Here is a 17149-nt window from a genome sequence, read left to right as displayed (position 1 = left end):
AAATTTGCTATTCGTTTCCATAATTCGTTATATGGAGTAAAATCAAGTTTTTTTAAAACAAAAAATGAAACAATATATTCAAAGATATAGTTCTGAAAAGAAATCGTATTCTAATTTTGCGCAAAACATCTTTTTCTGCGTTTTATTTTACTATTTTTTGAGTGAAATCTTTAAAATAAATAAAATTGGAATACTGTATATATTTCTACAAAAATTGAAATCTTGTTTGAGAATTTGGCACAAAATATTAATTTTCCTAAGATAAAAAGATGAGTCATTTAATTCGGTATGGTCGTTTTTTATATTTCACTGTATTTTGAGTAAAAAAAAAAAAAGTTATGTTCGAATTTTTAACTCTTCAAATATTGAAAAAATAATCTTGTTCCAGAAAACTTTACGCAATTCTCTATTTACTGATCTTCAGGGTACTTTATATATTTTACACAATACCCTCGCATTTGTTAAATAACTAAATTTCTACAATTTTATTTTTTTAAAAAATACCAGAGTGCACACACAGAAAACCGTGAACAATTCCAAATCATCATCATATTCCTCTTTATGTACTTCAGAAGCTGAACAATATTTCATTGCTGAGAAAAAAAAACGGCCTGAAAACACACACACACACACACACACACACACACACAAAAATATACATTCTCCTCTTATAAAAAGAAAACAAAAACGTGTAAATAACACATTTTCTTTCCGGGAAAAAAAAAAAAAAATTAGCCATTAGACGTACAATACAATTACATAGATACATTTTTTTTTCCAATACCGCACATTCAATCTGCCAAAACAAACAAAATAATAATAATGATTACAAAGCCAACAAAGATGCTGCCATATATATATAGAGATGTATTTACAATTATTATAGCATTCATAATTGCACTATGCCTCAATACGTGTCAATTACAGGCTTGTGTTCTCGGGAACAAACCCCCCGAAAATACTCCAAAGTGACGGAAGGGGGCGTGGCTAGGGGCGGGGCTAATTGCCAATCGGAAACTTTGGTACAAACGTTTATAACACTTTCTCCTCGCTTGACCTAGCAACACTCGGGACAGCTGGGCCGTGATTAGATGAGCTAAAAAAAAAAAAAAAAAGCAAGGTGATGGGAGGGCGGGGTTTGTGAGGGCGGGGTTTGTAGGGGCGGGGATTGTGGCTGAGCAGACGTTTAAAATCGGTCGCTTTTGGCATCGAACGACAAAAACACACGCACAAAAAGAATACGATTAAACTGGTTAATGTGGCACAGTTGAAACATCCATTTTCAGCTAACGTCATTGCTAACGCTAATTTTTTTCAACACTTCGCCTGGAAATTGGCAGTAAGGGAATGACTCAAAATGCATATGGAATTTTCCTTCAAAAATTAATAAGACATTTTAGGAAAATTTACTTTCTGGGCAAGGTTTCATTAATTTACTATTTTTTTAAATTTAAATAAGCGTGGTTTAAAATCAGGAATTCATAATATTAATTATTAATAAAAAACTAGCATTAGCATTTGTAGTAAATGTTCTTGAAACTGACTCGTTTAGAGAATATATCAGATCTTAAAACAAAATTATGAACATGTATCTGGATTTAGCGCAGTTTTGCAAAAACACTAATTAGCGGCTAGCCGTCATAAGCACATTCCATCTTTTCCAATCCGACATTTCGGGAATTTTTGAAAATGTTATTTTAAATAAAAATTTGCATGGCTTAAAATAGGGCATTAATGCTAAGACACTAGCGTTAGCCTCTGGCAATCTAAAGCATGAAATGCAGTCGTAGTAAAAATGGTATTTTCTTTTGACAGTTCATGAAATGTAATTACTAGTACTTTCAGGGTTTGAATTTGGTAAAGATACTAGAATGAGGGACTAATAGTCATGTCCAGAAACCTAGCATTAGTACTTGAATTTTTATTTTTCATTGTTTTCTATCTGACATTTCTTGAAATATATTTACTTCCTGAACAAGGTTCCGTTTAATTTTCAAAATTTGCACGTCTAATATCATGCATTAACGTAAAGACACTAGCATTAGGTAGGATTAGCATTGGCAGCAATGGTCCTTGAAATTTGCATCAACTTTTGATATATAGGTAATAAATCACATAGAAGGTAATTAAGACTGAAATCAAATGAAATGGAGCCTGGACTTAGCGCATATATTTTTTGCAAAGACTTTAGCATTATTGGCTAGTGGTCGTGTCCACAAACCTAGCATTAGTAGTAAAGGTTTTTGCAACTAGCATTAGCCTAAAAGATTTGAAGATATTAAATTGTAAGAAACTTAAATGAGACAAAAAATAAAATAAAATAATTGGAAGATGGTTGTCAGTACCGGCAGTGTTTAGCTTGAATTTAGCACATAGTTTTGCTAAGTCAACCAGATGCTGCATTGGTGGCTAGTTTGCTTTAGCATCTAATTCTAGAGAACACAAACTAATAATGTTAGCACTGTGGAAGTGGTTGGTTATGATAGTCTTTGCAATAACGTGGAATTACGCAAATTACGATAGGCTCAGAAAGTAAAATCAGATATTTTTCTTTCAATAAACAATAAAAACAAAATGGTCAGAAGTGCTAAATATCATAATTTATTTTAAATGGAAACATCTTTGCCTTATCATCCTTTCTTAAATCATCCAATATCTTCATTTATCCTCAGTAGGGTCACGGGGGTGCTGGAGCCCATCTCAGCTTTCCTCGGGCAGTGGGACACCCTGAACCGGTTGCCAGCAGGTCGCAGGCACACAGAGACCGACAAGTCCTGGGGACAATTTGCACCGGCCAATTCACCTGACATGATTGTTTTGGGAATGTGGGAGGAAACTGGAATCCCCAAAACCCACGCTAGCACGAGCAGAACATGTAAACTCTGCACAGGAAGGCTGGTGGCTGGATTTGAACTTATGACCTCAGAACTGTGGCACGGACACTAACCACTCATCTGCCGTGCCTCCCTAAAACATGCATGACAGGTCAGTTGCTAGTCCAAAAAGGAATAAGTGTGCCCGGAGGAAACCCGCATGGGGAGAACATGCAAACTTCACACGGGGAGGCTGCGGTAGCTGGACTTGAACCCTGAGCCTCCGCACCGTGGGGCTGCGCGCTAACCACCAAGCCGCCTCGTTCTTAAATCAGTGACCAAATTATTTAGAATTCACTTCCTAAGTGCCAATAGCTAACGTGAAGCTAACCTCGGAGCGCCACTATGCCCAGAAAAAATGTCTCAATTTTGGGGAGATTACAATCTGATTTTATCCAAGAGACGTTTTCATGGAGTCGAAAAGTGGAAAGACGTATTTTGGGGAGCAAAATCTTGAAAAGATAACGACATCTTTGGGACAAAATTTGGACAAGATAATCAAAAGGACTACTTGGGATTAAATTTGGCTTAATTTAGATTGAGCTGGAAAGAACAAAAATTGAGGGATCACTTTTAGTCCAAGCCGAAAAAACGTCTTTTTCAAGCTGTAACATTTAAAAAAACATCTATTCCAATATGCATTTTGTGTCTGCGAGGGAGGGGGAGCGGTACCAACACGATCAGGATTCACATCCATATCAAAATCAAATACTTCTTTAAAATCACAGTTTTTTGCCTTTTTTTAATTATTATCATCGTGAGTCAGTCAAAACTTTAAAAAAAAAAAAGGAATGCAAACCTTTAATTCTCCTTTTTTTCTAGAAATCCTTAATTAAATAGTAAGAGAACATTTGAACCCGTTCCGCTCGCCACCCGAATCGGCTCGGTGGGCGGCGGTTCACACCAGGTTGTATTCCTTCAGGTTGAGCTGCAAGATGGTGTCCTTGACGGCGGCGAAGACGAAGCGGATGTTCTCCGTGTCGGTGGCGCAAGTGAAGTGCGAGTAGATGATCTTGTCGCTGTCGGGGTTCAGGTCCACGAACATCTTCAGGATGAACTCCCGGCCCGCCTGGGGGTCCCGCTGGGGACCTGGGGGAGCCAAGAAGAGCTCAATTTCAGTTTTTCGCCATTTTCTTAATTCATTCTGTCAATCGAACCACTGGAGTGTTGGGTTACGAACCAGACATGACCAATATCCAGGAAAAATATCCCAAAGTGACAGTGTGTAATAAATAGTTCACCACTAGAGGCCGTTATAGCTTGGAAAGGAGCATTAGAAGAAGACGCACGACAAATGCTCGAAGGTATCCAAAATCCCAAGTCTATGTTCATATTAGCTATCGACAGGACATGAAAATCGCTATCGATCCCTGCAAGCGGCATCAAAAGACCAAGTGATCAGGATTCAACCGGAGCGGCTGGAAAGAGCCAATAGCTAGGGTTGGTCAGAGCTGAAGTAAGCCACTAACTTTAGCGCAGGGGTCTCCAACATTTTTCCATTCAAGAGATTTTTATTACTAAGTAGTGCAAAAGGGTACCAGCTTTACATGCATTTCTACAATATTATTTATATATATATATATATATATATATATATATATAACCTATTCAGGTGGGGCTACCCGGTGCCCACCAGCACATTGGAGACCCCCGCTGAAGGACGAAGCAGGAGCACCTAATAATAACAACAGTGTCAAGCCATGGCCTGCAGCCGAGTGGCTAGAGAGGGAAACGTTGCGAAAAAAAAGTGGGCAATGCTTGCATGACCACATGTGGAAGGCGAGTGACACTGAAGGACAAAGCAGGAGCAGCTTAGAACATATAGCGACTAGAGTGGCTAGAGAAGGAAACTGGAAAAAGTGGAAGATGCATGAATGAGAGGATTAAGCAATGTCTGCTCGCGTGAGCAGCTGTGGAAGGCGAGTGACACTGAAAGATGACGTGAGATTTTTTCAAATGGAGTCTAGAAGCATTCCTGCATTGTTTGACAATCCTTGTTTGTTTCGCTCCATTACTCATGTCTAAAAATAAACACTCGTCAGATGATTTCTAACATGGAAGTTAGCCTCTGATCTTTTGATAGACACCATTTTCTGCCAAATTCAAGCTTTTTTTCACTGTTCCAAGCCTGTGACAACTTAAAAGGGCCTGGATTGAAAACAACGTCATGACCTACTTAAGTTTCAAAAATCTTTAGCCAATAGTGATTGATTCAAACACTGATATACACTGGTTAATTCCCAACGTAATTTTGTGCAATTTTACAAGCTGTATTGAAATGCAACCCAGGTTCCATTTTTGCACGCGATTATCACTCGCAAGTGTGCCCAATCAGTGATTGACTTCTGAAAAGATAAGTCACATGTTTACAACTCTTTCACAATGTCTAAAATTTGACCCCCAAAAAAACCCACTGTTGCAGAGGTTTTACAGCTGTAAACCGGTCATCGCCAAATGGCCAATTTTACATACCTTTGGAAAAATTTGTAAAATGCAAGGTTTCCTTTTTCAGATTGTAATTAAATTTGACTTGGGACCAGGTAAGACTACATGCTATTGTCCCAGCTGTTTTCCTACAAAGATGCCCATGCTACACTCTTTTACAGGCGATTGCCCCCCAAAAAAAATCAGGCGGGAGTAAAAACCTTCTATTTCTGTGTGTTCCAACTTAGATAACTCAATCTTAGTAGCACCTTGTAGTGACTATTTCAAGTTGGGAGAATACTATGTTTAAGAACAGCATTCAATTTACTTTGGATAAGTCTTGGATTGATATTTTAAGAGAATTTTACAGGAACATTAAATGGGTTCATTGCTTTATCCCTGTTGCACTGCTTCCAAATGTGTGCTTTGTTACTCATTTCACCAATCACATTTTAGCCATTACTTGTTCCCAGGTTCAGAAATCTACCCAGAGGCTTTCACAATCATTCCCACAGGCTCTGGGGCATGAAGTTAGTGTTGTTAACGTTGTCCGTTTAGCCAATCAGCTTCCGAGTTGGCGACACCATGGCCTTCTAGAAGGTGTGAATGAAATGTCAGCGGTTTCACAAAATATGATTGGCAAGGGGGTGTTTGTAAGATCTAATCATATTCAGTTAATTGTGTATTTCTCTGTCTACTATGTTACAAATAATCCTGATGAGTTTGACCTGTATTACAATTCATTTTCTTCTTCTATGTACTATTTTTTATCCGAAAGACATGTATGACGTCATCGGTCATTCCTGCGCATGTGCGAACTTTGAACCGTAGATGTATGTGTGACGTCATTGATACTTTCTGCGCATGCGCACGCTTTTGAACAAAACTTTGCTGCACCGCGGGAAACTTGTGAGACGGGTGAGACTTTTGAATCCGTCCTCCCACTACGTAGTGAATAAATTCTAAAACTACATTTGCCTCTCTTACTGATCACTCCAGTTTAACCTATTACGAAAATATTAACCCTAACAGTGTTAATGGCTGTATCAGAACTGCTTCTGCTGAACCGAAGTTTTCAAACTTAAGCTAGGAATTCGACAGGCTGGACTTTCAGCAGTTGCTTCGATGAAGACAGAAAATACCTTTTTGATGGAACTCAAAGAAAATATGTACGACAGAGTAAATCCTGTTAAGGAAAGAAATGATGAATTTTGGGGACAAATAATGATTTTTGGTAAGTGAAATGTGGCTATATTCCAAAATAATGGTGCAGTTATATGAGGTTATTATTGATGTTTTTCATATGGGTCACAGCTGTAGTTGCAGTAAATATTTTACAGCCACAAAATAGTTATTGATGCTTAAATTCAGATATAGCACTTCTAAAGGCCTAGGTGTGAAATGCAGGGCTTGCCACTGGATCACAGTATTGAATTTTGGCGCTCTTGGGCTTTTATAGTTTCTGGCTTTTAAAACACATGGCTATATCGGTTTATTTGTGTATGTACTCACCATCGTACTCTGGAAAGTAGTCTACCAAATGAGAATACATGATCTTCTCCTCCAGCAGGTCCTTCTTATTGAGAAACAGGATGACGGAGGAGTTCTGGAACCACGGGTAAGTGATGATTGTCCGAAATAGCGCTTTGCTCTCCTCCATGCGGTTCTGGAAAAAAAGGACCCACCCTTGTATTTGTATGCATATATAATACATATATTTGTACATATAAGGGGTGGGACGATAGGCTTTGTTCACGATTCTATTGTATCGCAATACTAAGGTGCTCTTCTCGTTAATTGAGATTCTACAAGTATTGCGATTCAATATAATGGATGCTTGTGATTCAATTTTCTTTCCTAAAACACAAGCGACTTAAATCAAACACATTTGGGACAATCAACCATAATGATGTTTGAACAATGCACATCAGTCTGTCCCGAAAGGGACAATTATTTTAACTGAGGCAATAAGAACATAGCATGTACACTGTGCAACAGGTTTACAGCCACCAAAAGTCAGGAATTGAAATGTCAACGTAACACAGCGTACTACAACAGTAATACTAGAATACAGAAATACTACCGTGGAAAAACTACAACTGCAACACTACAAATTTACAACTACAGTAATAATACAAATAGTACTAAAAACCAAAAATTCTACAGAAAAACTAAAACACTATATAATGGAAATACATAAAAAAAACTTATTATATATTATAATATTATAAAATTACAACTACTATTATACTACAACAGCAACACTACAAAAATACTAAATAAACACAACAAAAGTACTACTTAAAGATTACTACATAAATACTGCCGAAATACTACTGTGGATATACTTTAAAAAAAACTTCTGAAGAAAAACAACAAAATCACCACTACCATAATACGACCAATGAAATACTACAACTCAAACAGAGTAATAATACAAAAATACTAAATAAACAACAAAAATACTACCGAAATGCTTAATACTACTATGGAAATAGTTAAAAAAAACTTCTACAGATATACAACAAAATCGCCACAACCATAATTTTATAAAACGAAAATACTACAACACTACAAAAATACAACTTAAGTATTACAAAAATAATAATAATCTATACAACAAAATACTATTAAGGAAATACTACAAAAATACTAGCAAAATACTAAAACACTACTACCATGGAAATACTTTAAAGAAAACTTCTACAGAAATATGACAAAATTACCACTACCATAATACTACAATACAAAAATATTACAACAGCAACACACCAAAAATACAACTACAGTAATAATAAAAAAATAAAAAATAAATACAACAAAAATGGTACTAAAACAATACTACTATGGAAATACGTAAATACCAAAATATTACCACAGATATACTACAACTGAAACATTACAAAAATACAGCTACAGTAATACAAAAATACAAAATGAATACAACAAAAATAGTACTAAGGAAATACAACAAAAAATCTACCCAAATACTATAACAACACTACTATGGAAGCACTTTAAAGGAACTTCTACAGAAATACAACAAAAATACTACTACCATAATACTATAATACAAAAGTACTACCATAGAAATACGACAACTGAAACATTACAAAATACAACTACAGTAATAATACAAAAATACTCAATAAATACAACATAAATAGTAGTAAGACTACAACAATTCTACCGAAATACTAAAACACTACTATGAAAGAACTTTAAGGAAACTTCTACCGAAATACAACAAAGTTGCCACTACCATAATACTATAATACAAAAATACTACCACGGAAATACTACAACTTAAAAAATACATAAACCACTACAGTAATACTAAAAAAATAATAGTACAACAAATGGAAATACAACAAAAAGACTACTGAAATACTAAAACAACACGACTACAGAAATACTTAAAAAAAAAACATCTACAGATATATATAACTAAATTACCACTACCATAATACTATAATCCGAAAATACTACAACAGAAATACCACTAAGGACAGCAACAGTAATATTACATAAATACTAAAGAAACACCACAAAAATACTACTGTAGTATTTTCAAAATACTAAAACAACATTACCATTGTGAATAATTCTACAGAAATACTATGAAAATATCACTACAGTATTAATGTTAAGATTTTAGGTCATATTTATGGGCTTCAGTTCTCTGTGCTCGCATTCTTCCTCCATTTTGAACTTTAGTTTGCTTTCCTGAATTTTTACATATAAACGATATAGCGTTACAGAAAATCGATTCCGGGGAGAAACGGGAATTGATTTTTTTGGTCCCACCCCTAATATTTAAATACCGTATTTTCCGCACTATAAAGGCGCACCGGGTTATAGGGCGCACCCCGAAAAAATAGTTTTTGGTCCTATTTTTGACATATATAAGACGCACCGGATTATAAGGCGCTACAATGGGAACGTGGACAAAACAGTCAGATAGTTCAGTCCAACTTATTACCCCCTTAACATTCCGAAAGCTTGCAAAGACGCAAATACGTGTCGAGAACACGTGCGAATGCGGTGTCCGTAAGATGTCACTCAAATGCATCGTTCCATCATCCGGAAGGTTAAAGTCTTGGGATTCAAGAAATGATAACCATTCCTTCGTATCTATTTTCTTTTTCGCTCGCAACTTTACTGTGCATATGACAATAAACACTTGGAATTGAGTTTAATTTAAAAATAGACACTCCATTCCATCGATTATCTGCACCGCTTATCACAGAAACATCGAGTTCAGTCTGAAACAAGACAATATAAAACCGGGAATAGCTCACCGAAGTCATTGTGTTCATAATAATGTGCAGGCAATGTCCTCTTATATCCGTGGAGGTAGTAAATCCAGGAGAATACAATATTTACAAATACAGAATAGAAAAAAATGCTTTCTCTATGCCATCCGCCACATGCTATACGCATTCATCTTTTTCGGCCAATTGCAGGCTTTGTTTCGCTGTTTAAGCCAATGGCAGCCTGTACATTATAAAAAGGATCCGCCTCTTGACCTCCGAATAACTTTAGCCAATAGTGATCGATTCAACTGATGATTGACACATCTTTTTCGGCCAATTGCAGGCTTTGTTTGCCGTTTGAGCCAATGGCAGTCTGTAAATGATAAAAAGGATCCGCCTCTTGACCTCCGAATAACTTTAGCCAATAGTGATCGATTCAAGTGATGATTGACACATCTTTTTCGGCCAATTGCAGACTTTGTTTGCCGTTTGAGCCAATGGCAGTCTGTAAATGATAAGAAGGATCCGCCTCTTGACCTCCGAATAACTTTAGCCAATAGTGATCGATTCAACTGATGATTGACACATTGGTTAGCCAATGAAACACCGGTAAATAAATCCCACCATCCACCGCGTACTACTTGGCGTTCGGGGGAAAATCGAGTCGGCGGCTGCAAGTTAGTTGGAAAACTTAATGTTGATCCATAAATAAGGCGCATTGTATTATAAGGCGCATGGTCAGCTTTTGAAAAAAATAAAGGCTTTTAGGTGCGCCTTATAGTGCGGAAAATACGGTATACGAATCTCGAAGTGAGTCCAAACGTCAGCGAAAAGGCTACTGACCTCGTTGTCCGACTCCACCAGAACTTGGTCATACTCGCTGAGCGCCACCAGGAACATGATGGACGTGACGTTCTCGAAACAGTGGATCCACTTCCTCCTCTCGGACCGCTGACCGCCAACGTCCACCATCCTGTCGGTTAGGAGACCGTTTCAATTATTTATTTATTTTCATAAAGACGTTAAAAATCGGCCTTCTTCTGCAACAAAATTAGCGTTGACTTCTTCTGCGCGGAAAGCTAAGCTCGAAAAGTCTCTGACGCAAAAAATTTGCGTTAGAGTCTGAAAGTCAGACAAGGCAAAAAATCCAATTGATTTTTTAGAACATAGTAGACCCCCGGGTTAAGGCGTCCATAGCTAAGGAAGTTTTCGTGGTGCAGTGTCGGAATGAGACTTTTCAAGGCCCCCTTTTACCGCATTTTTCCGACATAACGAAATTGATTACGAATAATTTAGGATTAGCAGCGTCTGAAAATTTGGCTGGCCAATAAATCTAATTAGTACCTTTAAACAGTAGACCCCAAAGTTACAGCATACCTAGAGTATATTTTCACATTACAAAGTAGAAGATATAGGCCCCGTTTTACAGAATTTTACCAACTATACAAAATGAACACTATTTTGCATGTCCAAAAACGTACACATTTGAACTTCGCAGTATTTGTACGTATTGCTGCAAGTTGCTTTCCTCATACGTCACTAAGATTCCAGTTCACTACTGTTTAACATCATAAAATGCTTTCACAATCATTAAAAAGCTTATATTCCATTTACGTAATTCCCTCCCACAATGCCTTTTATACATTCTGTTCAGAATCTCTCCTACCAGACTGCTGTGGTTTCCAAGACTTGCAGAAATGTTAAATGGAGAAGCAAGAAAGTGATGAACATGAAAATGAAGCTTGCGCTTATCAGGAAATACGAAGAAGGCTGACGCATCATAATCCTTGCTAAGGAATATGGTCAAAAGCAGTCGACGATCTGGACCATTGTTAAAAATAAAGAGACAATTAAGGCAAGGAAATCTTATCAGGGCATGACAATCTTTGTAAGTCTGAGTTTTAATTATAATCTGCCGTCTGCTCCCACTCTGCATCCACCCACCAACTCCACTGTGCCAGCTCCAGTCACATCACACCAAAGGCTAGAGTTCAATTTCATTTGGAACATATTAGGTAATTAACATAAGTTTCAATCCCCCGCTATACCACAATTACACCTTACAATCCCCAACTCAGAAACGATTCATGTCGTGTCCCTGGGGGTCGACCGGATTTAAGCACAAGTTACAGAAAAAAGACCATGTAAAGAAGGGGCCTTAGACTTTAAATGCTTTGAGGCCCCCACCTTAATACGAAATTTCAAAGCCTATTTTTTTGCTGATTAATGTATTCTCGTATTACTCTTGATTTTTGTGTTAAAAAAATTGTACTTAATTAGTTATTTGCTGAATTATTGTTGGATTAATGATTGAATTATCTGCTTACCAACTCTAATACTGTGTATTTTTATAACTATCTTGTGTAGGGGAAATATATTTGAGAACAGTGAAATGATTTTGTGAGTAATTTTCATTTATAAAACCCGATATGGCCCCGCCTGATCCAGACCCTAGCTCTGGCGGCCTCAGAGAAAGTTGCGATTAAGCCCCCTGGTGTAAAGGCCAGTGACTCGATAAACTAAAACGGGGCTCTCAGATTGAGACTTTTTACTGATTTAACCTTAGCTAGACAAGGTATGACTCTAAATCATTCATATGGCACCTGAAAATGACGCTCTGCAGGTCAAAGGGGTACTCGATGATGCCCGTGGTGGGGACACGGACCCTAAGTACATCTTGTTGGGTTGGTAAGTAGGAGTTTTCGGCAATCCTGTCCAAAGCGTTCAAATAACTGGGAGGGGAGAGGGAAGTGGTTAGATAGTAACAGATAAATGTATCCATTTCCCGCCGTCCGTGATCACTGACTATTTGGTGGAGTCGGACAACTGGTATTCCCTCCTCCTGTCGTAAGCTTCCTGGATGCCGGGGTCGTTCCACAAGCTCTTGATGGCGTCTACGTAAGGGTTGACGAACATCACCACCTTCTCCACGTCCACGTCCCTCACCACGTTGGCGTTTGCCTGGGAAAAAGAGGAGGGGGGGGCAATCAAACGTGTCGGGGTCATTTTTTTTATTAGTCATACAAGTGCTCCAAGACTTGAGGTCATACATACCTTGATTAAGAAAACTATTTCTCTCATTCTTCACTCATCAAGTGGCATAATACAGGGTTTTCATATGGCTTAAGGCAGTGTCTGATATAATATCTGCCCAAATGCCCGGGGCGTGCATCTGTTACCTCGGGCGTACAACTTTTCAATATGTCTCCGCCCGGGTGGCCGAAAACTAAAAATATTTCGTTTTTATTCTTTATTTTTCAAATCAAACGTTTGCTTTATTCTGATTTAAAAATCTTCGTTCGGTTTGGAAATTTCGGAATGTTTGGCAATTTGCATACTCGGCAGCCAATCAGAAGCTTGCATCGGATAACTTCGTGCTTCCGGACTTTCCCGAGCGTTATAAGGTCGTGCATTTGCATATCATTTTACAAAGCAGACGCACAGAGAACACAAGAAAATCGAAAAGTGGTTAGGAATCGAGCCAAAACCTCAGCCCCAGAAGAAAGATTCAAAAGAAGCTAACAAAATTAATGACGCTAAAAAACGCAAACGTACATTAAAAGCATCATGCAAAGAGGAGTACATGTGGCTTGTAGCAGACTGTGCAACGCAAACGTTGCATGAATGAAGATGCGTAAATACAGGTACATACTGATGGCAGATGGAAAACAGCGATGTCATATACATGGAATGAATGTTATAAGTAGATTTATAATAAATTTAATTTTGAAGTGTTGTTCTGTTATATATTCTGATTATCAATCCTTAATAATTTGCAACAAATGTTTTTTTTTTTGCGATTAGTCATCTTATTGTGTTTCAAGTTGTGAAACATGGGGCAGGCAACTTTATGGCTGGGCAGGCAACTTTTCAGAGTTGTCTGCCCTGGTGTCCGGTAACTTTTTTGTCATGAGTTTCAGACACTGCTTAAGGCAAGTTAAATTCAAGACTTTTTAAGACATTTTAGTGACTTTTGAAATCAAATTCAAGACCGAGTCGACAGAAAAACACTAAGACAGACAAAACAAAACACATTACCTGACACAGCTTTAAGCTATGGCAAAGAAATTTCGCCGGACTGACACTTCTCATTAAATTTACACTCTCCTATGGATTGTAACTGTCGGAACTTGCCATTTGTATTGTGGGTGCACCCAACACATCAGTCTGCTCCGATTAGCCCGACTGAAACCACATCACCGTTTTGATAGTTGCCCTCATTGTGGTAACACGATGTTGCCCCAATAGTAAATCAGTGAATTAATAAAGAAGACAATTGATGTTGATGTTAACAATTCTGTTTAGTTCAGACAAATATAAACCTTATTAAGATATTCACATTATCAAGACTTTCGGAAATGATAATTTGAGATATTTTAATACCTTATTATTCGAATAATGCCTTTTAAGACTTTTCAAGGATCCGCAGGAGCCCTGGAGTAGTGTACACATTATTAGCTTAACAACTCCAAATTAATATACAATTGCTACATCGGGGAAATGTTACATTAGGCCGAATACGGCTTGTTCAGGTCTCTTGTGAGGCATATGTAAGGCAGTGATGATTGGGTCAAGGAATACAAAACATTCAAATATAGTCACTATGTTTTGTGTATTTATAGGACAGAAAAGTAAAACAAAACAAAGTAAGAAGCGGTAAAGAGGAGACAAGACCAATTAGTGCCATTTCTTTCTATCCATCTATAGGAAATGAAATTATATTGAGGAAAAAATATGCTTAGAATCCTGGGCCATGCAACTGATAATCGCTGAGCGCTCGGGTGCCTCTCTCATATTATGAAGAGGTATGGACACAACCAACTTGTATAACTACTTTATATAAAACAGAACATATTCTAATGAGCAACATGAATGCTTAGAATATTGCGCCATGCGATCGATTATAGCTGAGCTCTCTAGTGCCTCATGCTCAGTACAAGGAGATAGAGAGGAGACACGACCAAGTTGTTTTAGTACTTCTATAGAAAATCAAAATATATTCTAATGAAGAAAAAATTAAGCTTAGAATCTTGGGCAGTGTGACTGATTGTGGCCGAGCCCTCCGGTGCCTCTCTCACATTATGAAGAGCCGAAAAGGAACAATGATCAAGTGTTGCTTTTGCTTCTATAGTAACTGAAAATTTACTCAAATGAGGAACATGTCTGCAAAGAATCTTGGGACTTACGACTGATTATGGCTGAGCTCTCCAGTGCCTCATGCTCATTAAAAAGAGAGGAGACACGACCAAGTTGTGCTACTACTTTTTAAGAAACACAAAATATATTCTTAAGAAGAACATAAATACTTCAAATCTTGACCAAGCTCTCCAGCATTTCGTTTGAGCGTTTTGTTTGAGGAGGTAAAGAGGAGACACAAACTATCTCTGATGAAAATTAAACATACAAGCCAAGAATCTTTCCATCAAATAGTGTCAGCTGATTGAAAATTATAGCGTGACTCCACGCAACACATTATCAGGTCTTTTTTCTCCTCTATAGGGTCGATAACTGATATCATTTTTGGCAGTTTCTTGTTGGCTCGATAATTATCGTACCTGCATAGTTAGGATCCTAAATCAGTAAAAAGTCTCAAAGGGCTTCTTCATAAGCTCACCGTTGACAGGCACGCCATCCCTCATAATATGCTAATTAACAACAATTCTATATCGAGTCTTCACACCCCGAGGCTTGACATGGACCCAATATCCGAATTCCCAAATCCCAGCCAGCCAATTAAGGGCAAAGTTTGGCCCGGCCCAGTTGCTTCTTTTGTAACGTGACACCTCATTTGCAAGTTAACCGGCATAATACCTCAAATTTCTAAATGGGGTTATGCCAACTCGTTGCAACATTTGTTAATTGTAAAAATAAATATTTGGGTTGGAAATATAGCCACTATAAAGCACAGTTTAAAAGTGATGAGATGCATTAATACAATTTTTTTTGATTTATATATTTTGTTTTGTGATGCACAATAATTTTCGGGCCTGTAGTTATCAAACCGAAAAACCAGATAGAAAATAAAAGACCCGATATTTAGTCAATAACCACACTATTAGGTTCAATCGGCTAACAAGACATGGTAGAAAGATTCTTTCAATTTCTTTGCGCTACTATTTTTCAAGGAATTAAAAATATATCCAATTTGGTCGTGTCTCCTCTCGACCTCTTGGCAATGTGTACAAGGCACCAAAAAAGAAACCTCGAAGGCCGTAATTTGCCGACGTTACATTTTCCCGATATAGCATCCATCCATTATCTGCACCGCTTATCCTCAGTAGGGTTGTGGGAGTGCTGTCATTCACACCAAGGGCCAATTTGGACTGGCCAGTTAACCTGAAAATGCATGTTTTTGGAATGTGGATGGAAACTGGAGTGCCCTGAGGAAACCCACGTAGGCACGGGGAGAACATGAAAACTCCACACAAAAAGGCTGCCTTAAAGGCCTTAGTAAACACTGAACTTCCGAACCGTGGGGCAGCGCGCTAACCACCCAGTTGCCGTGCCGCCCTATATGGCATTTGGATCTTTATACCAACTTATTTAAGCTACTAATGTGTACAGTTATGACAGAGGTGTCAAAGTCATTTCAACCGAGGGCCACATCAGCGTAACCGATGTTCTCAAAGAGCTTTATGTAACTTATAAACGTAACTGGTATGTGAAATAAACGCAACTACTCCTTCATGTCAGGTACCTATATATTTATTTACATATTATTTATTATGATGTTAAAAGCCACAGTCTCCCTAGCTGGTTCAATTTCTGTATTTCACACCTACATAGGGCGCATCTGATGATTGGGCACGGGTGCCCTCTGCTGCGGCCGCCTTACAACAACACAAACATAAAACTGTGCGTATTTAAAAATAGAGCAGGATCAAAAACTGAGTTTGGTTGGGGTCAGGATGTGAAAAGTCTTATTGTTGTGCTTTGCTCAATGATCCACTAATCAAGTCTTTCCTCTATCCCAGGCCACCTTGCCTTATTTCCACGGAAGCTCAGTTTTATTTAATTCTCGTTTTTTAGCTTCCTCCACTTGCAGACCATGGATTTATTCATCTTTGATTCTCGAGCTGCTGCTCGGTTTTAATATTCTTCCGCGTAGTGTACAAATTGATACAACTAAACGGACAAAAGTGCGGAAAGCATTCAATTGAGGGAAAGTGAGGTTTTGGATTTAATTTATAATGGGGGGGGGGGGGGGGGATGGGCAACTCAGCCTCCGGGTAGCTCAATAACTTTCAAAGATATCTCAGGTGTTAGCATCCATGATTACTTCCGCAAATAATGGGCGCATTGCGTGTGGCATCACACTTGTCGCGTTCTCACAGGAGACGCATAGAAGTCACAGGAGATCGCATACAAGTCACATTTAGATGGAAATGTGACAAAAACGTCACCAAAAAGTCGGAATTGGTATCCGTTAGAAAGAAAGCAATGATCATGCATCCCTAAAACTTCACCCAAGACGGACCGGACGCTCGTGAAACAGCTTTGCTAAATAATTGATCAACTCCATTTACATAAAAGCTTCCGGTCACTCAGAGTGATCACGAATGCGGGACTCATAGTCAGAACATTTATTGTATATTG

At 38.0% G+C, this 17149-nt stretch overlaps 1 protein-coding gene across 1 annotated transcript in view; it reads right to left on the bottom strand.

Annotated features, from left to right (window-relative positions):
- Positions 1-534: 534 nt before the first annotated feature.
- Positions 535-17149, bottom strand: part of LOC148365886 (guanine nucleotide-binding protein G(q) subunit alpha) — a 33270-nt gene continuing 16655 nt past the window's right edge. The window contains exons 3-7 of the mRNA XM_088336337.1: positions 12360-12514; positions 12157-12285; positions 10397-10526; positions 6810-6963; positions 535-3962 (exon numbers count right to left, since the gene is read on the bottom strand). Coding sequence (XP_088192463.1) covers positions 3772-3962; positions 6810-6963; positions 10397-10526; positions 12157-12285; positions 12360-12514 — 759 coding nt within the window. The 3' untranslated portion in view covers positions 535-3771. The remainder of the gene's footprint in view (positions 3963-6809; positions 6964-10396; positions 10527-12156; positions 12286-12359; positions 12515-17149) is intronic.

Source organism: Urocampus carinirostris, chromosome 5 (assembly GCF_059441175.1).
Source record: "Urocampus carinirostris isolate Australia breed hairy pipefish chromosome 5, RoL_Ucar_1.0, whole genome shotgun sequence".
Classification (NCBI taxonomy): domain Eukaryota; kingdom Metazoa; phylum Chordata; class Actinopteri; order Syngnathiformes; family Syngnathidae; genus Urocampus; species Urocampus carinirostris.
Note: the sequence above shows the minus strand (reverse complement) of the source record. Positions and strands in the feature narration are given on the sequence as shown.